General features: G+C 52.0%; 1 protein-coding gene across 2 annotated transcripts; it reads right to left on the bottom strand.

Moving 5' to 3' along the window:
- Positions 1 to 67: 67 nt before the first annotated feature.
- On the bottom strand, positions 68 to 18,656 carry Fpgs (folylpolyglutamate synthase). 2 transcript variants are annotated; one of them, XM_048432127.3, is made up of 15 exons: positions 18,358 to 18,656; positions 9,464 to 9,592; positions 9,327 to 9,380; positions 8,550 to 8,614; positions 5,835 to 5,949; positions 5,520 to 5,597; positions 5,337 to 5,398; positions 5,143 to 5,245; positions 4,862 to 4,939; positions 4,408 to 4,555; positions 4,234 to 4,323; positions 3,359 to 3,509; positions 2,862 to 2,937; positions 2,173 to 2,239; positions 68 to 931 (listed from the first exon to the last, which is right to left on the bottom strand). In XM_048432127.3, the coding sequence occupies exons 1-15, from the start codon at positions 18,481 to 18,483 to the stop codon at positions 522 to 524; spliced, it is 1,752 nt and encodes a 583-aa protein (XP_048288084.3). In that variant the 5' UTR covers positions 18,484 to 18,656; the 3' UTR covers positions 68 to 521. The 2 variants fall into 2 exon arrangements, with proteins under 2 accessions (XP_048288084.3, XP_048288083.2); XM_048432126.3 differs by lacking the exon at positions 18,358 to 18,656 and adding an exon at positions 10,893 to 11,063.
- Positions 18,657 to 20,181: the final 1,525 nt, after the last annotated feature.

The raw sequence follows: 20,181 nt of genomic DNA, 5'->3' as shown, positions 1-20,181 counted from the left end.
AGCTCCTGCACCTACAGATCCAACCCCAAACTCCCAAATGTCTGATGAGGGAGCTAGGAGCTAGAGGTTAGGAGTCAATCAAAAGTTTGTCATTTATTTACAAAAAATAAAAAATAAAAGAATTTAAAGCTTCAATTAGTTCTAGCAACCCATAGTCCCCAAATGCCCAAGCAAGAGCCCTGGTTCTTCCCAGAGGTACGGTAGGGAGGCCTACCCTCAGGCAGGTCCTCAGGCTGGTCAGGCAACCTGCACTTAAGCCAGGCCTGAGTCAGGAGGCAGCAGGGTAGGCAGGGAGATGGGATGGGCTGAAAGTCTGCTACAGTGGTGGGAACTCTGGGAAGCTCCCCTGCTGTCTATGATAAAGGAAGGCGAGGCCAAGGTGTAGGCCTCTCCCATCCCTACACTCTACCCTGGGCCAGTCTCAAAGGAATCTGAAAGGAGAAATCAAAGGCACCGAGTGTGGCAGTCTGTGGAGAGACAGGCAGGTGTGGCGAGACCCCATCTCTGCGCCCACACCTTGGCTACTGGGACAAGGAGGGCTCTAGCAGCTTCAGGACTCCCCCCACCAGGTGCAGGCTTCCTGTAACCAGCACATGGATGGCAGCAGCCTCCCGGAGAATGCTGGCCCCACTGCTGGCCGTGGGGTGGCTGAGGAGGCTCCGTGGAGGGCTTGGGGGTTTAAAGATGGGATCCCGGCCTTGGCTGATCCACTGCAAGGCATGGGAGATGCAGCTAAAAACAAGGGAGTTTGTGCTAGCCGAGTGAGGCGGGTGTCGTGCCAGCAGCATAGAGCCTGGTCCCCCAGGCTCAGGGCTGGGGCTGCTCCAGAGGTCAGGGTCGGCTTGTTTCTCGCCCAGGTAGCTCCAATGTTGCTGGTGTTGGAGGCAGCGGAGCAGCACCTGGTCCAGAGTCACCGTGAAGTTCTGCTGGTCTGCAGGGTCCAGGACAAGGCGTGTCAGTGGAGGGGAGGGGGAAAGGGGCTCGCCCACAGTGGACCCTTGCTTGCACCTGGCCCTTCATAAGCATCATGTCACCAGACTGCAGCTCCATCTTTACAGAGTCCAGCTGGGGTCCCTCACCAGGTGGGCATAAGTATTTCCCAGGAAGCCAGTTAAAAATACATATCTCAGAACTTTCCACACATGGTCCAATGTGAGACCTGGACATCTATCTATCTATGCACACTTCCCACTCCTTCAAAGTTTTTTAAATACAGTGTAGCGTAGTTCACAAAGTTTTAGGAGCCGGTGAGATGGCTTAGTGTGAAGGCTTTGCCAAGCCTGGCAACCCACGTCTAATTCCCATGACCCACATGGTGGAAGGAGAGAACTGGGTCTCCCAAGCTGTCTTCTGGTCTCCGTTCAAGTGTCCCCACCCCAACTAAATAAATAATAAGGGTAATTAAAAATAACTTTTAAAAACATTTTACACTGCAATCAGATACCTGCATTCTTCCATACATGCCCAGACCTGAATCTTGACCAGGCAGTAGTAAGAGCCCATCCTTCATGCTATGCACACTGATATTTCCCATTCTCTTACATTCAGTAAATTCTAGCAGAGACCCACTAACTGACTTGAGCAGCCATCAGTGGACTGTAACCTGATAATTCTTTTACGGTGCTGCGGCTACACGTCACAGATTTTAAAATGTACTAAATGGATTTCTATAATAAAATCTATACCCTGGGGCTGAAGAGATGATTCAGTTGTCAGCTGTTAAGTACCCTTGCTGTGGCCGGGCAGTAGTGGCGCTCACCTTTAATCCCAGCACTCGGGAGGCAGAGGCAGGAGGATCTCTGTGAGTCTGAGGCCAGCCTGGTCTACAAGAGCTAGTTCCAGGACAGGCTCCAAAGTCACAGAGAAACCCTGTCTCAAAAAACCAACCAAACAAACAAAAAACAAAACAACAAAAGCCTGGCCGCTCTTGCAGCAAACCAAGGCTCAGTTCCCAGCACCCACATGATGGCTCACAACCATCTGTAACTCCAATCCCAGGGGATCTAATGATCTCTTCTGGCTTCCCCAGGAGCCAGGCACTCATATACACACTTGCAGGCACCCTGACATACACATAAAATAAAAATAAATCTCTCTAAAAATGCTATCTTCTAGCATGGTTTGAGCAGTCTGCCCCGGCCCTCGGCATCAGCCATCCACCCCTCCCCTCACCTGCATTTTCTGTGGCTGAGACTTCTGTCAGGTTGGGGCAGAAGACAGCGTAGTCAAACTGGCAGGGCTGGAGGCCAAGTGGAGACGAGGTGTCAGTCCTCTGAGAGGGCGTCCCCACCCCTCCTGACTTCCAGGGGTGGAGACACTGCCCACCCCTGAACTAGTGATACAGCACCCCCATCTGCCTCCAGGAACACCTACAGCTGGTAGCTGCACAGCCCATTGCACTAAGTGCACACACATGGACTGCTTTACTCAACGGAGATTTGAGTGGCACCTATTAAGGCAGTCTAGCTGGAGAGCAGGCCCCAAACCCAGGCTGGGGTACTTTCTAGATATGAACCACTTCATTCTCCTGCTCTGAAATGGGACATGATCCTAGGAGCCACTTCGGCTCTGACAGCCTAGAACAGACTTCCCCAAGCAAAGATGCCAGAGGGAGTCAGGCGTGGTGGTGCAGGTCTTTAAACCCAGCACTTGGAAGACAGAAGCAAGTGGATCTCTATGAGTTCAAGGACAACCCGGTCTACAGAGGACAGTCAGAGCTACACAAACCAAAAAACAAACCAAAAATAAATAAATAAATAAAGATGCCACATGAAATGACTCCATTTTATAGCTGAAGACATTCAGGCCTGCATCGCCCACGCGGCCAGAACCAGTGCCCACCCCCCAGCTAGGTCCATTACCTGCAGCAGCTTCAGCAGGACAGCAGGGTCCCTGTCACCAGTGGAGTTGAAGAGCAAGACGTGTACTTGGGACCCACTGCACCAGGAAGAAAAGAGTCGGGTATGCCTGCTGTCCTCCTTCCCAGCCATTCCAGCTGTTTCCCCAGATTCTATCCCTCCTTGAACTGGTCCAACCCCAAGGTCCCCTGGAACTAGAGTTACAGATGGTTGTGAACCACCATGTGGATGCTGGGAACTGAATTCAGGACCTTTGGAAGAGCAGGCAATGCTTTTAACCTCTGAGCCATCTCTCCAGCCCCCAAGGTATAGATTTTATCACATCATTTAGTACATTTTAAAATTTGTTTCATGTAACTACAACACTGTAAAAGAATTATTAGTATAACAGTTTTTAAAAGGGCAGGTTACAACCAACTAATGATTATCGAAATCAGTCCTGATAGGATCATTACCCAGGACCCCCCACCCTGCATGCCCAGCCCTGCAAGAGAGCTCACCCACTGGGGCGTTTGTTGCGCTGCAATGACTGGCAATACCACCGCACACAGGCCTGCACACTGCTGGCAGTATGTGCGCCATCCAGGTACCAGGTGAGAGGCCCCCGCCGCAACACCTGTGTCCGGCCAGGCCACTCTGTGTCCCGAAGCCCTAGCAAAGGCAAGCGAGACTGTTCTGGATCCACAAGGCCTGCAGCCTCCTGACCCTGCAGGTGGATCTACCCCAAAGCCTATCACTAATGCCAGTCCATGGGTTCCCGGAATGTCTGCCTCGCTATGGAATCTTCCAGGTAACCCTAAGAAGCGGTTGCTATCACACAATCATACAGGAGTCCCATGTGACAACCACAGTTTTGAGTTCACACAGCAAGTGAGGGCTGGGGCTAGAGTGTGACCTAAAATCTGCTCCAGGGTTGTCCCTGACAGCGACCCTGGCACACTGGGACTATTCCGAAGAGGTCTAACTGTGAGCACCTACTATAGGCTGAAGGCAGTTTTAGAGGGCTGGGAAGCAAGGCGGCCTCACAGTGGGATGACAGACAGCAGCTACTGCTGACTGTCGCGGCTCCAGGTCCTCCAGGCTCTGGGCACAGCATCTGAGCGAGGTCACATCATGACCATCGAAACAGCCCTTGGCAGTGGGTGCCATCATTACCCCATTTGGCAGATAGGAAAACTGAGGCTCCAAAGATTTGTTAACTCCAGGCCAGAGAGAAATGCTCACCCTGAGGAACAATCTAGAACTGCCCCAACCCCCAAACAGAAAACTAAAAGACGCATCTCAAAGGTCACAAAGATGCAACAGGGGGTTAAATGTACATCTTAGGTGGAACACAGACGTGTGTGGTCTTGGCTGGGCAGGAAGGCTAACTTACCATGTCGCATGTGGGAGGTGGGATGGAACACAGGTGCCAGGGGCAGCTGCCACCGTACGCTTGGCCTGGACACCTTCAGCTCCTGGATGTCTGTGGGGCATAAGTCTGTGTTTAGACCCCTCCAAGGCAGGCTCCATGCACTGCCCACCTGCCTGCCCACACTGGCCCACCTACCCTGGTGGCCCTGCCGCTCCAGCCAACAGTGGGCCAGCTGCAAGGCCAACGCTGCATTGGACCGCTGGTGATCTCCCTCCAGGCCAAGGGTCAATGGCAGCCCACCCTCTTCCAGGGCTTCTAATGGTGGACACAGGTAGAGAGGACACTGCGGGGAGGAAGGGCAGCACCTGGTCAACAGACCGGCCACACCATCACTTTGTTACAAAACCCTCCGGCCATGCCCCAACCATCAGGGCCTACCAAGACCTGTGTTCTGGAGCATAATCAGTGCACACGCGCGTGCATACAAACGCACACGCATGTGCTCACGTGTGCGCGCGCTCACACACACACACACACACACACACACACACACACACACACACACATGGAACCCAAAGCCCAACAGGAGACAGGGTCACTCAGGCCAGTGTGCCCCTCCACCCTGCCACCACACCATCCAGTCACTCACTGAGGTCTGCTGGGCTCGATCCCTCAGCACAGCCAGGGGACCTTCTGGTTGCAGCACAGTGAAGGCAGGGACACCAGGCTGCAAACAGGCCAGGGAGAAAGTGACAAGCGTTGTTGGGGTCCTCCATCTGCCCCCATTGCTCCACAGACCTTTGACTGGGTCTAATTTCAGCTGAGGCCATAGAGGGGCTCAAGTCATACAGGGAGAGCAATGCAAAGCCAGACTGCACAGATGGCTAGGACCTGGCCCCCATGAACCTCTCCTGCACGGCCTGTGGTTACCTTAAAGATGCCCCCTTTCTGCCATGCTATCTTCTCCACTGTGTCTCCTAGCAGGCTGGTGTGGTCGATGCCAAGCGAAGACACTCCACACACCACTGGCTTTCTGAAAGAGACAAGAAGGTCCACATCTCCTAGTACTGAGCCACCGGGCACAGGCTTCCGGTTAGCCACCCATCTCCAAGCAGCTGCCTCACCTAATGATGTTGGTACAGTCATAAGCCCCGCCAATGCCCACTTCCACTACTGCCAGGTCCACCTGCAGAAGACCAGACAGCATGGCAGGAGAACTACCCAGACACCATCTAGGAGCCGGATGCTCCCTCCACTATATTTTAGTCCCCAAGGACTCAGATACAGGGTCTAGGAAAGATGCGTACCTTCTCTTGGAGAAAGACATGGAAGGCCATGAGCGTGAGGAAGCGGAAGTAAGCAGGCATGGAAACGTGACTGTCATCCTGCATACAGAAACAAGTCAGAAGTCGTCCCATGGTCCGCTCTGGGCCCTCCATAGTTCCACATGGGCCCACCCAGCCCTCCATAATTCCACAGCTCCCCCATTCTGGGGAGATGGGCCCACTCTGGCCCTCCATAATTCCACAGTTCCCCGCTCTGGAGAGATGGGCCCGCCCTGGCCCTCCATATTTCCACAGCTCCCAGCTCTGGGGAGATGGGCCCGCCCCGGCCCCCAGCACCTTGAATTTCTCCAGCTGGTGGTAGAGACGCCAGAAGTGCTTGGTAAAGAGCTCAGGACTGATGGGCTTCCCATTGATGCGGATCCGTTCACGCACCTGCACCAGGTGGGGAGAGCTGCCGAGAGACCTGGGGTCATCGGGACTCCTGCCCAAGCCTCAGGGCCTTCCTTGCCCTAGTCAGACTTCTGTCAGAAACACACAACTGTGTCCCTCCCCTGGCTAGGGACTCCCAGACCCTGCAGAGGCCGAATCTCAGAACTACCTCAGTCTCCAACCCCAGACTTCCGCCCGCCCTTTCCTGCTGTCTGTGGTTCATCCTACTCACTGTACCAGTCTCAACTAAGACACATCCCTCCAGAAAGGAGGAGATGACCCTGTCCCCGGGATAGTCTAGCATCTTCTCTGGGCCTCCAAGGTTCCATGCTTCCCCACCTCACACAGATCAGTGACTTGCTAACACGTGCCTATCAGCCTCAAAGTAATAAATCCAGAGAGTGGAACCACCAGAGCCACTCTCCTGCCTCATCTACATGTTGGGCTAGAAGGCCACATGGGCCCAGGCCAGTGGCGGCACACACCTTCAGTCTCAACAGAGAGGCAGAGGTAGGCAGATCTCTGTGAGGTCAAGGGCAACCTGGTCTATAAAGTGAGCTCCAGGACAGCTAAGACTGTTATACAGAGAGACCCTGTCTCAAAGCAAAACAAAAAAGGAAAGAAAAAAGAAGAAAAAAGACAGAAAAAGAAGAAAGAAGACAGACCAGAGGTAAGGGCATTTGCTGCCAAGCCTGACGACTTGAGCTCCATGACAGAACTCAAATGGTAAGGGAGAGACAACTCCTAAAAGCTGCCCTCAGCCATGCTCCGTGAGGCACATGCGTACATACAAGCACATGCACACTAAGAAAATGAATAAAGGTAAAACAAAAGCTACTAAATTTTCTCAAGTTTTTTTTAAAAAAGCAGCCGGGCGGCGGTGGCCCATGCCTTTAATCCCAGTACTCAGGAGACAGAGACAGGTGGATCTCTGTGAGTTCAAGGCCAGCCTGGTCTACAAGAGCTAGTTCTAGGACAGGCACCAAAGCTACAGAGAAACCCTGTCTCGAAAAAACAAAACAAAACAAAACAAAAAAAAAGGTTTATTCTTTTTATTTAGTTTGTTTGTTTGTTTGTTTTTAAGGGAGGGTCTCATGTAGCTAAGGCTGGCCTCCAACTAGCTAAGGATGACCCTAAATTCCTGGTCCTCTTGCCTCTATCTCCCAATTGACAGATTTTACAGGCATGTGCCACCACACTCCATTTCCAAAAGACTATTCTAGAAGATAGACAGTTGCCTTATATAGTCATATATCGTTTCACAACCTTTGGCCAGTGACAGACATATGATTATATCACCTACGGATGCTTCGAGCACAGGACACAGAGTTTATCTCCAGATGTGGATGTCTGTGTGCCACCACAAGGGGGCGCTGCCTTCACAGGAAATGCAGCTTTCCTGGCAGGACTCTACTGCCTACCTGTGGAGACGAAACATGACTGCCACAACGGGCCTTTATCTGTGCACCTTTCTGTTCCACACTGCAAAGGCATCTCAACTAACAAACATTCCTATACTACTACTTACAAACTGCATCTGGAGAGCCTGGGAGAGGGCTCAGTCAGTAAAGGGCTTGCCACGAGGGCCTGGGTTCAGATCACAACATTCCCACACTCCCACCAAAAAAGGCAATATAGTGAGTGAGCCTACAATCACACTGCTGGAGAGGCAGAGAAAACAGGGTCCCTGGGACTGTTAGTGAAGAGGATCCCCGGGGCTGGCTGCTAGTTAGTGAAGAGGATCCCCGGGGCTGGCTACTAGTTAGTGCTCAACCAGTCGAATCCAGGAGCACCAGTTCAATGAGAGACTCAGCCTCAAACACATATACCACATATAGACACACAGACACACACTATAAAATAAAGAGCATGCCTGTGCACCCATACACACATAAATCATATCAGAAGTAGGGTGGAGTGGTACACACCTTTAATCTCAGCACTCAAGAAGGCAGAGGAAGGTGGATCTCTGAATTTGAGGCCAGCCTAATCTACATGGAGAGTTCCAGGCCAGACAGCCAGAGCTATATGGGGAGACCCCACAAAACAAAAAAATAACAAAAAGCAAGCAACAAGCAGCTGGGTGTAGTGGCTCACCCCTGTAAAGAAGAACAGTAGGACCCTCTAGGCCAGCTGAGTTCTAGGCCAGCCTGGGCTCTAACCTGCCTCAAGAAACCAAAATAGGGACCGGAGAGTTGGTGCACAGTTAAGAGCACTGCTGCTCTTGCAGAAGGCCTGGGTTCGAATCCCAGCACCTACATGGGTCTCAGAACCATTTTTAATTCCAATTCTACTGGGCACACATGTAATGCCTATACACATATAACAAAAATATTAAAAAATTAAAAAAACAAAAGTAAAAATTACATGTAAAATTAAATTAATAAAAAGTCATCTGTCGCTTCCAGCCAGGTACTTAGGTCACCCCTTCAAGACACTGTCACTGTCCCTCCATTGTTTTCCTTATGAAACTGGTGGCTGCTATTAGTGGGCCAACAGGGGCCATGTAGATTTAATGTTGACTGAATGGCAGAGAGACACACAGGCTGACCTTGGCTCTGGTACCACAGCCCTCCGCAGAGCTAAGAGACACATCCCCCGGTCCCAAGAGCGCAGGAGTACCTAAAGAAGCCTGTCTTCAGGCCGTAATTCCGCAGGATGCGTTCAGCGAAGGCACAGGTGGAGCCCTAGAAAGTGTTGGGTAGGGTGAAGTGAAAGTTAATGCTGATTGTCAACTTGGCAGCACTCAGAGCTGTTTATGGGCAGGTCTGTGGAAGTGTCTAGACAGGGCGGCTGAGGCAAGCCGAACACCAGCATCCGTTACTTCCTGACTAAGGGTGTGATGCTATCTCCTGCCATGATGGATCATATCCCCTAGGACTTACAGCCAAATAAACTTCTTCCCCTGGGTGCTAGACAGTTTTATAGTTTTATGTCACCTTCACATAAGTGAGTCATCTGAGAGGAGGGAGCCTCAACTGAGAAAAAATATGCCTCCATAAGACCAGGGTGTAGGTAAGCCTATGGGGCATTTTCTTAACTAGTGATTGATGGGGAAGGGTCCAGCCCATTGTGGGTGGGGTCACCCCTGGACTGGTGGTTCTGGGTTAAGGAAGCAGGCTGAGCAAGCCATGAGGTGCAAGCCAGTAAACAGCACCCTCCATGGCCTGTGCATCAGCTCCTACCTCCAGGATCCTGCCCTGCTTGAGTTCCGGTTCTCACGGCTTTTGATGATGAACTGTTATATGGAACCATGAGCGAAATAAACCCTCTCCTCCCCAAGTTGTTTTTGGTCATGGTGCTTCCTCACGGCAATAGTGACCCTAACAAGACACCCTAAGTCTCTATTTGTTAGGCACCAGTCTGCCACGTGGACTCCTCCTGGGTTACTTTCCTTACCTTTCCTTTGGTCCCTGTGACGTGGATAATGTTTAGCTGGTTCAAGTCCTCCACCTACAACAGACAGAAAGGTCCCTGCCTCAGTCACACGGCTGCCAAGCGATGGGGTAGAAGTGTCACAGAATCTACTACCTTACCTGCAGCCCACTCCGTGCCAGGTACACCTCCATGGCTTCCAGCTGCGCCTGAGGATCACTCCGTTGACGCTTTACCTGCTCCAGGTAGCTGGCATTGGTCTGCAGAGTGTTGAGCATGCGCACGGCATCCTGGCAACCACAATCGCAGTTCAGTGAGGGTCCTTAATGACAGAGGTACTCAGCCTACCAGAGGCAAAGCCAGGGCGATAGGCCTGTTACACCAGCCCTGTTGCCTTGGTCTACACTTACTTGGTAGGGAGAGAACCTGGGCATGTTTCCAGTTCTGGCAAAGACAGGAGCCTGGGGCAGGCCGGCCCCACCCAAGGAGTGTCAGGTAAAGCTGGCAAGACTAACGGACCTTCATTTCCTGGGCTGCCTTCCCAAGCCTCTGTCCCCTCAGCCTTCACTCTCATACCCCCCGGGCCTTTGCCCTTATTCATTCTACCACTACACTGGACATCCATTGGGCTGGAGCAAGGACCACGGACATCTAGGGACTAGGAATTCCGTAAGACTCTAGAGTTTTACCTTCTAACCCCAAGACAAGATGAGAAAAGCAATTAGATCTGAAAGAGGAGGTACCAAGGGAGGGAAGATGTGCCCAGGTCATCCAGCCAGAACTGGAGGTGGGTACAGCCTCAGGAGAGATGGCTTTGGAGGACGGGAGTGGGGAGAGAAAATAAATGGGGAGGACTAAATGAGCAGCTTGAAGATTTGAATCCAGTCGTGTGTATGTTTCAATTACATCTACATTCTGAGAAGCCTGTGCTCCCTCAGGCATCATTCTGAGAAGCCAGTGCTTAGGTAGGTCCCCTCCGGCATCAGACCCGAGTGGCCTGCCCTCTTAGCCTCAAGGCTTGGCTGGAAGCCTCGGCGCTCTCAAACCGGTGCCACCTGCCTGGCTAACATCAAGTTCTGGTCATTGACAATTGACCCCTAGCACAGCAATCTACAGACATTTTCTGTTTTCCGCCTCTTGAGTCTCTGTATTGCCTCTTTTCCTGCCGGTCCGCCAGCCAGTTCTGAACACCTGGATTTCCAGTCTTCGAGTCCTGGAGACTTCAACTCCAGATCCTCCTGGGAATTTCCACTCTGGACTGCAGAACTCCTCCCTTCTCCCGCATCTCGCACTGCCAGTGCAGACTCTGGGGTCACTGAACTTCTAAAACTCAATTTAGACTCCGGGAGTCCTGGTGTAATCACCAGCGCCCCTTCCCTCTGCAATGCGCGACATAGAATTCCCAGATCCGGCCACCTGAGCCTAACTTTCTGGTCCCTGTCACTTCCCCTGGACTCCGGAATGTCACCGCCTCCCGAACCACGCAACTTCAAGCTCGGATGCCCCCAGCAGCTGGCGGAGCGCGGAACGCGGCTCGGGTCTAGCCCACGTGTCAGTACGCGACCGTTCGCCCCACCGCGGGTCAGAAACCTGATACTCCATGCCGGGCTCCTGCGGAGCGGGCCACGCACTCAACCACCGCCGCGCTGCGCCCTCGATCGTTGCACCACGCGCAGAAACAGCTGCCAGGGACAGAGCAGAGCGCAGGTGGCTCCGCGCCCGCGACATAATCCCGATGCCCCTGCAAACTAGGCCTGAGCGGGTGCCGCCCCGCTTCGCCCCGCCCCGCCCTGACGCGCCTCTGAGATCAACCAATCAGAGACTCTCAGAGCCTCCGGACCAATGAGAATCGGAGCTTTATGCAGCCATATTGGTGAGGGGCAGATCGCCGGGCAGTGCGTCGCTTTCGCCATGCTTCTGAGGGGCGCACCGCTTGGGAGGGTCAGGTAGAGTGGGGGTGCGTAGAAGGCGACCTTAAAGGGACTGCGTGCCCTTTTCGTCGCCATCCTCCAAAGTTCTGTGCCGCAGATCTTAAGGACTTTGCCACATATCCTAAAATAGCCGCACCAAGCCAGCAGCCCTCAGCCCCTGCTCCAGGCCAGCCCAACTCTGAGCTGGGATAGAATTACAGGGTTGGCAGACGCCGGTGGTGACCGGCACCGAAATGTCCCGGCTCAGGCACAGTGTGGCCTTTGCAGTCAGGAATCTGACACCTCTCGGGGGGTGGCGGGGCTTAAGGCACTCTGAGAAACCTAGGAAGACTTCCGGGAGGAATGACACCCCTGCCGAAGCTTGCTGGGTGCAGGGGGATCCCCAGGCTAAGAGGGGGACCGTGGCAGTCTTCCATTTGGTTGGACCGAGTTGCTCACTGGATGCTCCGTCCTGCAGGGCCTTGGAGCCCTGTACAGAATGTGTATTAGGGCTGGAGTGGTTAACTGACTGCTTTTCCAGAGTTCCAAGGTTCGAGTTAAGTCAAGGTTCAAGTCCCAGGACCTACACTGCGGTTCACAGCTGGGGATCCGACGCCCACTTCTGGCCTCCAAAATCACCAGACACGCAGGCATACACTGTAGTGTACTGGCGGGCAAGCAGGCAAAGATTTAAAAAAAAAAAAAAAAGTAAATTCTGCTGGCTAAAATTAAAATGGCTTCAGGGAGAGGAGAATGATCGGATTAACACTTGGTAAACTCCCTCACAATGGAGAGTGAATTTGAGCACAATCGGGGAAGAGACAGTAATTTCACCCAACTGTGGGTGAGGAGGCCCCTCTCCATTTGTGGAAGGCACTGGAGAGAAAGCTGCCCTTTTGAACGGCGATGGGTTTTCAATACCTTCCACTTTCCTATATTGGGCAGAGATTGTCTGTTAAATAAACAAGGATGTTTGGGGAGGAGTCTGGACTTGGCTCTCTGAACATGCTGCTGGCCTCAGCCTCACAGAGATCAGTTTGCACTGGCCTCCCGAGTGCTGGATTAGTGTTGAAGTTATTGGTCCACTTTTCCTTTCTATGGGGTTTCAGTCTATAACTCTGGTGGATTTGAGACACCATAGCTGGGTCAGGCTAGTCTCAAATTCTCCATGCAGCAAAAGATAACTTATAAACTCTTGATCCTCCTGCCTCCACTTTCCAGGGGCTGAGATTCCAGTACTGGGCTGCCAGGCCTGTAGCACCACACCTGGTTTTACACCCCATGGGATCTAATCCAGAGCCTCATGCATGCTGGCCAAACAACCTGCCACTGCCCAGTCCTCCACGGGGTTATTTGGTTGTTTTAATAAAAGGTCTCGTATAGCCCAGCCCTTTCTCAAACTCACCATGGAGCCCAGGATGATTTTACTCTTTAATCCTCCTGCCTCCAGCTCCCAGGGGCTGGGGTGACAGGAATGTGTCACTTTGCTTGGCTTTGTCCAGGTGTGCAGTTCAGTGAGCAGTCTCACCTGTTCTAGGCCGACTTCTTAGTCTATTTCTTCTGTGGGATCTCAGTCTGTAACCCAGGAGGATTTGAACTCTAGATCCCTCTATCCACTGACTAGTCTAACAGCCCTTGTGACGGTAGCGGTAGCACACGCCTTGAATTTCAGAGTTCCGGATGCAGAGACAGGTGGATCTCAGTGAAAGAAAAAAACCCTGTCTTGAAAAACCCAAAACGAAAAAAAAAAAAAAAAAGAAAAGCACTTTGTGCCTTGGGGAAAGAGGTGGAGCTCCAGCTGAGTGGTGGTGGGGCACGCCTTTAATCCCAGCACTGTACTTGAGAGGCAGAGGCAGGTGGATCTCTGTGAGTTTGAGGCCAGTCTGGTCTACAGAGCGAGTTCCCGGACAGGCTCCAAAGCTACTGAGAAACCCTGTCTCGAAAAAACAAATAAAACAAAACAAAAAACAACAGAGAAGTTTGCAGCACCCCAAGGGAGGATGGATGTCTTCTGTGGGGTGGGGTGGAAAGCCTGCTCCCTGCATAGTGAATTTCCTTCCCCTCTCATTTTGTTTGGTCGACTGTTGTTTCGTCTGTTTGTTGTTGTTGTTGTTGTTGTTGTTTGTTTATGACAGGGTTTCACTAGATAGTCTACAGTGGACTGAAACTACCTCTGTAGCCCAGGTTTGCCTCTAACTCTCTGTAATTCTCCTGCCTCAGTTTTCCCAAGTACTGGAAATACAGTTGAATGCCACTATGCTCAACTTCTTCCTTTCTCTTTTAGCTCACTTTTCATTTTGTGTAGGTGTTTGGTCTGTACTTGAGTCTGTGCAGCACCTTTGTAGAGTGCCAGCAGAGGGCGGAAAGTGGCCGTGGAGGGGGATGCGGATCCCCTGGCCTGGAATTCCAGGTCCTCTGGAAGAGCAGCCAGTGCTCTTAGCTGCCAAGTCATCTCTCCAGCCCCAGTTTCTATTGTGTTTGCCATGTCAAAGCAATAGAGGAGCTGGGATTACAGCATTAGAGCATTTGCACGGAAGACATCAGCTCTAACTGGAAACAGTTGTAACGGAATTAGAAGTGGTATGCCTGGGCCTTGAGCATGTATATGCTCTGCTGTGCCCAAGGGCGGTTTCTATGACTGTCCATTCATTTATTATTTTGGGATAGGTCTCATATATCCCATACTGGCCTATAAGTCTCCATGAATTAAAGCTGCCCTTGAACTCCTGTTCCTCCTCTTCCACCTAGACAGTGCTGGGTTCACAGGCAAGCGCCACTATCATATCCAGTTTACACAGTGCCAGAGATCACGCCCCCGAGGCTCCATGCACACCAGGCAAGCACACCGCCTACTGAGCTTTATCCCCAGCCTTAACTTCAGGTTCACAGACAGCCATCAACCCTGTACAGGTGACTCCATACTATACAGCTTCCTGTACCTTCTCCTCCCTGGTGCTAGGGTTGGCACACACACTTGCATGCCATATGTCTGTGGAGGTCAGAGAACAACTTGCAGGAGGTGGCTCCCTCCTTCCACCCTGTGGGACCTGGGGATCAAACTCAGGGAAATAGTCTTAACCACTGAGCCATCATGCTAGCCCATCCACAAGGCTTTCTCTCAAGCCTTTCTTACGGACTGCGCTGGTATGAAGACGTCCCTATGGCTGATTGGTTTTCTGAGCTGTGGAATACTCCAGGTGTGAAAACACTGTTGCATTCTTGACTAGCTTCCTGTGGACTGACGTTAAGGCTATTTCCTAGATTTTGTTGTCCCATGCAATGACGTAATGACATCACTTGCTTTCCCTATTTCTGCCACATGTGAGCAAATCTAAGACTAAGAAGTGCAGTGGCATCAAGCATACTGTGTTGTTGTGCCCAGCGGGAGGCAGAACCAGTCCACTCACTCCAGTGACCTCGCGTCCTCACGGCAGTGATGGCCCTTACCCCGTGGTTGACATCAGCTGCCTCAGAACCATGTGAGCTAGAGGCTGCCCTCATTGAATAGGGGGAGAAGTTGAGGCTCAGAGACATTAATGAGCACACCCAGAACACAGACTTGCTCCTCCCACTGTGGAGGGCCGCAACCACATTCTCCATTGCTTCAAGGAACAAAGGTAGAGATTGACCTCTGTGACCCCAAGGTGTGGCGGTACACGCCTTTAGTCCCAATGCCTGGGAGACAGAGGCAGATTGACCTCTGTGACCTCAAGGCGTGGTAGTACACGCCTTTGGTCCCAATGCCTGGGAAGCAGAGACAGGCAGATCTCTGTAAGTTCAAGGTGATGTAGCACACGCCTTTAATCCCAGCGCACATGCTTGTTAACTCTCTACCGCTGCGTCCCTGCCTACTCCCGAGGCATCATCTGGGATAATGGGCAGTGGACCAATCCAAGAGTGACATGTCAGAAGCGAGGACTGTTTCCTTTATAAGGGCTGGGTTCCCCTCATTCTGGGTCTCCGCCATGTTGGCTGATGCTCGCTCTCCCAAGGGGCATTAAAGCTTTACTGCAGAAGGATCCTAAGTGCCCCGCGTTGTTCTTGCTGGCGAGGCCGAGCGCGGGACATCCCACCATCTACCTGTCTGCTCCCCAGGCTGTCCCTGGAGTTCCTGGGCTTGCTGTGGGACTCTAGGAAAGTTGCCCTGTCTCTGATCAGTTTCCTCCACAGCAGGATGAGGTCTACGGGAGGAGGTCCAGCCACCCCTTCCTCACCGGGGACTCTACACCTGGGCTGCTACAAGGAACAAGGACATCCAAACTTAACAGCAGGTGGTGCAGACGTCTAGCATTCCGAAGTGGGGTGCACCTCTGTACCCCCTGGCACAGAGAAGGATCCTCCACGTTCCAACATCTACACCAATGACCTACAGAGACTCCATCCTTAAAGAGCTTCCCTGGCAGGCCCCCTCTAAGGGTCAGAGCCTAACTTTGCCGTGGACACTAAGGAGTTAACTATTGTTCTGTTATGAGGCAGGGTCCCATGTAGCCCAGGCTGGCCTCCATCTCCAACACTTAGAGGATAGGGATGCTCCACACCTGACTCAATTTGCTTCAGAGGAGGGCAATGGGGCCTTTAAATCAAAAACAAGCCTTTTTTTTTAAACCATGTTAACTATATATAATGGGTTTCATTATGACATCTCCAAACATGTATATAGTGTATTTTATCCTCCCCTTTTTCCTCTCTTGTCCCCCCACAACTCCCCATTCCACCCCTCTTCCAACCTAAGCCCCTTCTACTCTCATCTCTTTAATCTTTTGAATTATTTTATGTGTATGGCTGTTTTGCCTGCACATATGTCTATGTACTGCGCATGGACCTGGTGCCCAAGGAAGTCAGAAGAGCGGACTCTCCTGTCGTCACAAATGATTGCAGGCTGCATGTGGGTCCTGGGACTCAAACCCAGGGCCTCTGGAAGAGCAGCCAGTGCTCTCAACCAGTGCGCCGTCTCTCCAGTCCTCACATTCTTACATTTTTATTTATGTATTTATTTATTTTGGTGACCAGAGAGTTTAACTAAGGTTATTTATGGGAACATGATGTTCCAGGAGCCATGGCTGCCTCCCCTCCCTCAGCAACCATTAACTGAAAAACGGACTTCCATTGGTCCTGCAATCAGGCCTTCTAGAACAACTGGAGGAGACAATTGGCGCACCTCAGAACCCTTTGGGCCTCATCTCACAGAGCTGGTGACATGAGTAAATGTGCCACACGAAGCCCCCTTTCTCTGGGCTTGCAGCCACCTGTTCTCCTTCCTGTGCTAAGGGTCCAGTTTGCTGGCCTCACTCTGTTCTTTGGCATTTCAGGCCTCTCTGCCACACTGGTATCCTATGTCCCAGGTCTGTGATAACTTCACAGTGCCACAGACATGACTGTCCATCAGCCTCCTGGCCTCTTACCCACAATAGCCGCAGTGTCTTAAACTGGCCATACTCAAGGCAGCTGCCTTCTGGAATTGCAGAAGCATGCACAAACTGGCCCAGGCCAACCCAGCTGAAAAGCCTCTATCTGTGGAGCCACTCAGAGACCCAGCCAGGTCTCACCCTGGGTTCCTATGCCAAGCCCCACCCATCTCCAGGCTCCCTCCTCCCTCAAAGACTCCAGAGTCCATTCTTTCCCTTCCAGGTCCATCTGACAGTCCTCTTGCTGCCTGTCCGCTGCCCCCTGAAAATTCTCACTCTCAGGGTAGTTCAGTTCTTGTAAGGTCCACAGCCCTTAGGATAAACTCCAAGCTCGGCATCCTACCGACTTGGACCATCACCCAGGCCCCTTTTGCTGATGGTCCCTCTCAGCGATCACTGGGCGCCAATGGCTTAACCTTTAGCAGCCCAGACAGCATGACGATCATCCTCACTACACACAGCAGCAAACTGAGGTACAAGAGGTACTGGCCCAGGCTCACACAGGAAATGACAGATTGTGGGGTCTCCGCATTGGTCTGTCCCTCTGCCCTGCAACATTCAAAGGTGACACTGCAGGACATTTGCTCCCTTTGAAGTCAACCTTTTGTACCTTTGGGATTTTGAAACGTGGTTGTATTACCATTTCAAAAGAAATACTTCTCTGGGCCAGGGGGGATGATTCAGCGGTTTAGGTACCTGCGCTGAAGACAACTTAGCCCCACAGCACTAGTGAGGCAGAGGCAGGCCCATCCCTGTGAGTTCAAGGTCAGCCTGGTTGTGAGAATGAGTTCCGGGGGGAGGGACAGGGGAAGCAAAGCATCATCCCTGAATCCCTGGCCCACACCATTTTTTTCTTTTTTAATTTTTACTGATTCTTTGTGGATTTTTCATCATACTTTCCAGTTCCATTTATCTTTCGGAGCCCTCACATCTGCCCTCTGCTCTTGCAATCTCCCCCCCCCCAACAAAATCAAATTTAAAAGAAAAACTAAAAGGCAAACCAAACCAAACAGAAACAAACAAGAGAGAAGAACCTTGTCGTGGAAGCTGTAGTGTGGCCTGTTCAATCAGTTTACCCTGCACTGGCCTGCACTTTGTTTTTGGAGATAGTCTTTCTCTGTGTAGCCCTGGCTGTCCTGGAACTTCCTCTCTAGACCAGGCTGGCCTCGAACTCAGAGATCCACCTGCCTCTGCCTCCCGAGTACTGGGATTAAAGGTGTGTGCCACCACCACCTGGCTACAAGCTCTTTCTAGACCTGGCACTGCTCTGGATGAGTGTGTCTCATTTAGCCCACATGATTGTTTCTGAGGAGGTTGTGTTCTGAGCCCCATTTCCCAGGGAAGATGACAAAGCAGCAGGGACTTAGTCATTTATAGGGAGTCAACCAGGCTCCACCCCAGACTCTACCTGACTCTTGCCCCACCTGCTCCATGCTCTTAGGTCACAGCAGTCACCTGTTCAGCGGGGATCTGACCTTGGGTGTCTTAAAACAGGTGTTACTCTGCTCCCAAGGCCCTGAGACCCCAGTTTCACCTGGTGATACACTGGGCAGGATTTCTGAGGGTCCCTGGAGAGAGATGAGCTATGCAGTGAGAGGGTTTCCTAACATCTGCTCAGGAGAGGGCCCCTGGTGACATGGCCTTTCCCTGGGGGCTGCAGTGATTACTGCAGCTGGAGGCCTATTTATCCACAAGCAAGCAAGACAAGGCAACCACAAGGAGGTTTCTGGGATCTCCTACCTGGAAGGAAGCGGTTTTAGCTTCATGGGCATGAGCACTCCCTGGTGGACCTCTCCACGCCATGGTTGCTTCCCACAACTTCTCAGCTACAGGCCAGGGCAAGGGCAGGCATCTGGCACTTTTCATCACTTGGTTCCCTGTTCCCACAGGTGACTCGCAGAGGTGCCTCTGGCCAAGTCAGCTCGACCCAGCCTCTTAGTCTCTCCACCAGGGGTAGGTTCCTGCTTCCATCCTAAGCTCAGCCCAGTGACCTTCCTGGGCTGTCCCAGTTGGTGTCTCCACTCCAGGTTGAACTGGGCTTCCCTTGTGGGTTAAAGAACAACTACCTGGAGGTTAAAGGTGAGCAAAAGGAAGGGGTAGGCTGGGAGGGAGGGCTATCTGGGAGAAGTCCAAGTGCAGGGGTTGGCCTTCCCGCCCGGATGAGACTGGCTCCACCTGGCCTCTTAGCCCTCCTTGTCCTACCTCCCCTCGTAGGACCCATTTGGCTCTTGTCCTCCTTGGCAGAGATCAATGGAGCAAGACAAGGGAATGCAGGTGCAGCATGGGAATGAGCGACCTTGACTACTAGAGAAGAGGCCTTGTAAAGTGCAGGACCTTCCTAGTGTTTCCCTAACTCAGTCTTGTATGTCTACACTAGCACACAGGGCTGGCACAGCCTAAGAGCTGGAAAGACTCCCTCCACAGATAATAACACCCATCACGTGGGGCATTAGGGTTGGACGATGGAGCAGGCCCAGCTCCTCCCTAGGGGTAGGGGGAAAGCTTGGAGCCATCTGCTTCAGGCATTTTACAAAAACTTCCATGTGTGCATATGTTGTATATCCATCACATAGCATTACCCGAAGGTCAGAGACAACCTGCAGCCTACAGGAATCAGTTCTTTCACCGTGTGGGTTGCTGGGCTAGAACTGTTCATGAGGCTTGGTCAGGTGTTTTCACCCACTGAGCTATTTCAGCAGCCCAGCTCAGAGTTAAGGCCTGCTTTCTGCTTTACCATGTAGGAAAAACATTAAGCAAATGAGGAAACACAGACACACGGGCAGACAGAGCCAAACACAAGTTCAGAAGGCTGTGGCCCTGGCCATTGTGCCTGTTCCAGCCTCACCAGCCTAAGGCTTTTGTTTCTACTCCATGGCTCGATACTTCCTCGCATTCTACATTTTGGGGACATGTATGTATAGTGGATACATATGTTCACACTGAAGCTTGTGGGTGTGTGTGTGCAATGTTTACATGTGTGTGCTAGTGTGTAGAGACCGGAGGCTGACAGGTAACCTCAACTGTTTCTGAGAGTCTCTCACTGAACCTGGAAATTCCTGATTCAGCCTGACGGGCCAGCAAGCCGCAGATGCCCTCCCACCCTCGCCTTAGTGCTTGGGTCATTGGTAAGAAGTGTTTCATGTATGAGATGCTGGTCTAACTCGGGCTCTCACACTTGATGGCGTCACTGACTGAGCCATCTCCCCAGCTCTTCACTAGATTCGTTTGGACCTACTGGAGTGTGAGTTCCAAGGAGACGGAGGTCCCCAGACATGAAACAAGCCCTGTAGCAACCAGCTCCAGCCGTCACTCCTCCGTCACTCCAGGGACTTAAAAGTCTGCAGTGTCTTGCTCATGAGTCAAGTCTGAGAATTTATAGCCAAAGCAGCCCTGGCCCAGCTGCTCACAATCACTGTAGATCACGGGACAATGGGGCACTGCGGATCTGCCTTCTGGGGGGTGGGAGGTACTCAGGAGGGAGAACAAGAGTATCTACAGAATCAAGACTGACAGTGTCCTGGGACAAGAGCTGAGGGCCAAACTGCAGAAAATACAGCCTCTTAG

The sequence above is a fragment of the Myodes glareolus genome, chromosome 21 (assembly GCF_982192425.1).
Source record: "Myodes glareolus chromosome 21, mMyoGla1.1, whole genome shotgun sequence".
NCBI classification, from domain to species: Eukaryota; Metazoa; Chordata; class Mammalia; order Rodentia; family Cricetidae; genus Myodes; species Myodes glareolus.
This window is presented reverse-complemented; position numbering and strand designations above follow the sequence as displayed.

Coding starts and splice junctions, on each gene's coding strand:
- Fpgs (XM_048432126.3), bottom strand. CDS start 11,030: ATGTCGCGGGCGCGGAGCCACCTGCGCTCTGCTCTGTCCCTGGCAGCT. Junction 5,950..8,549: donor CTGAAGACAGGCTTCTTTAG/GTACTCCTGCGC, acceptor GTCTCTCGGCAG/CTCTCCCCACCTGGTGCAGG. Junction 4,556..4,861: donor ATCGAGCCCAGCAGACCTCA/GTGAGTGACTGG, acceptor TCCTCCCCGCAG/TGTCCTCTCTACCTGTGTCC.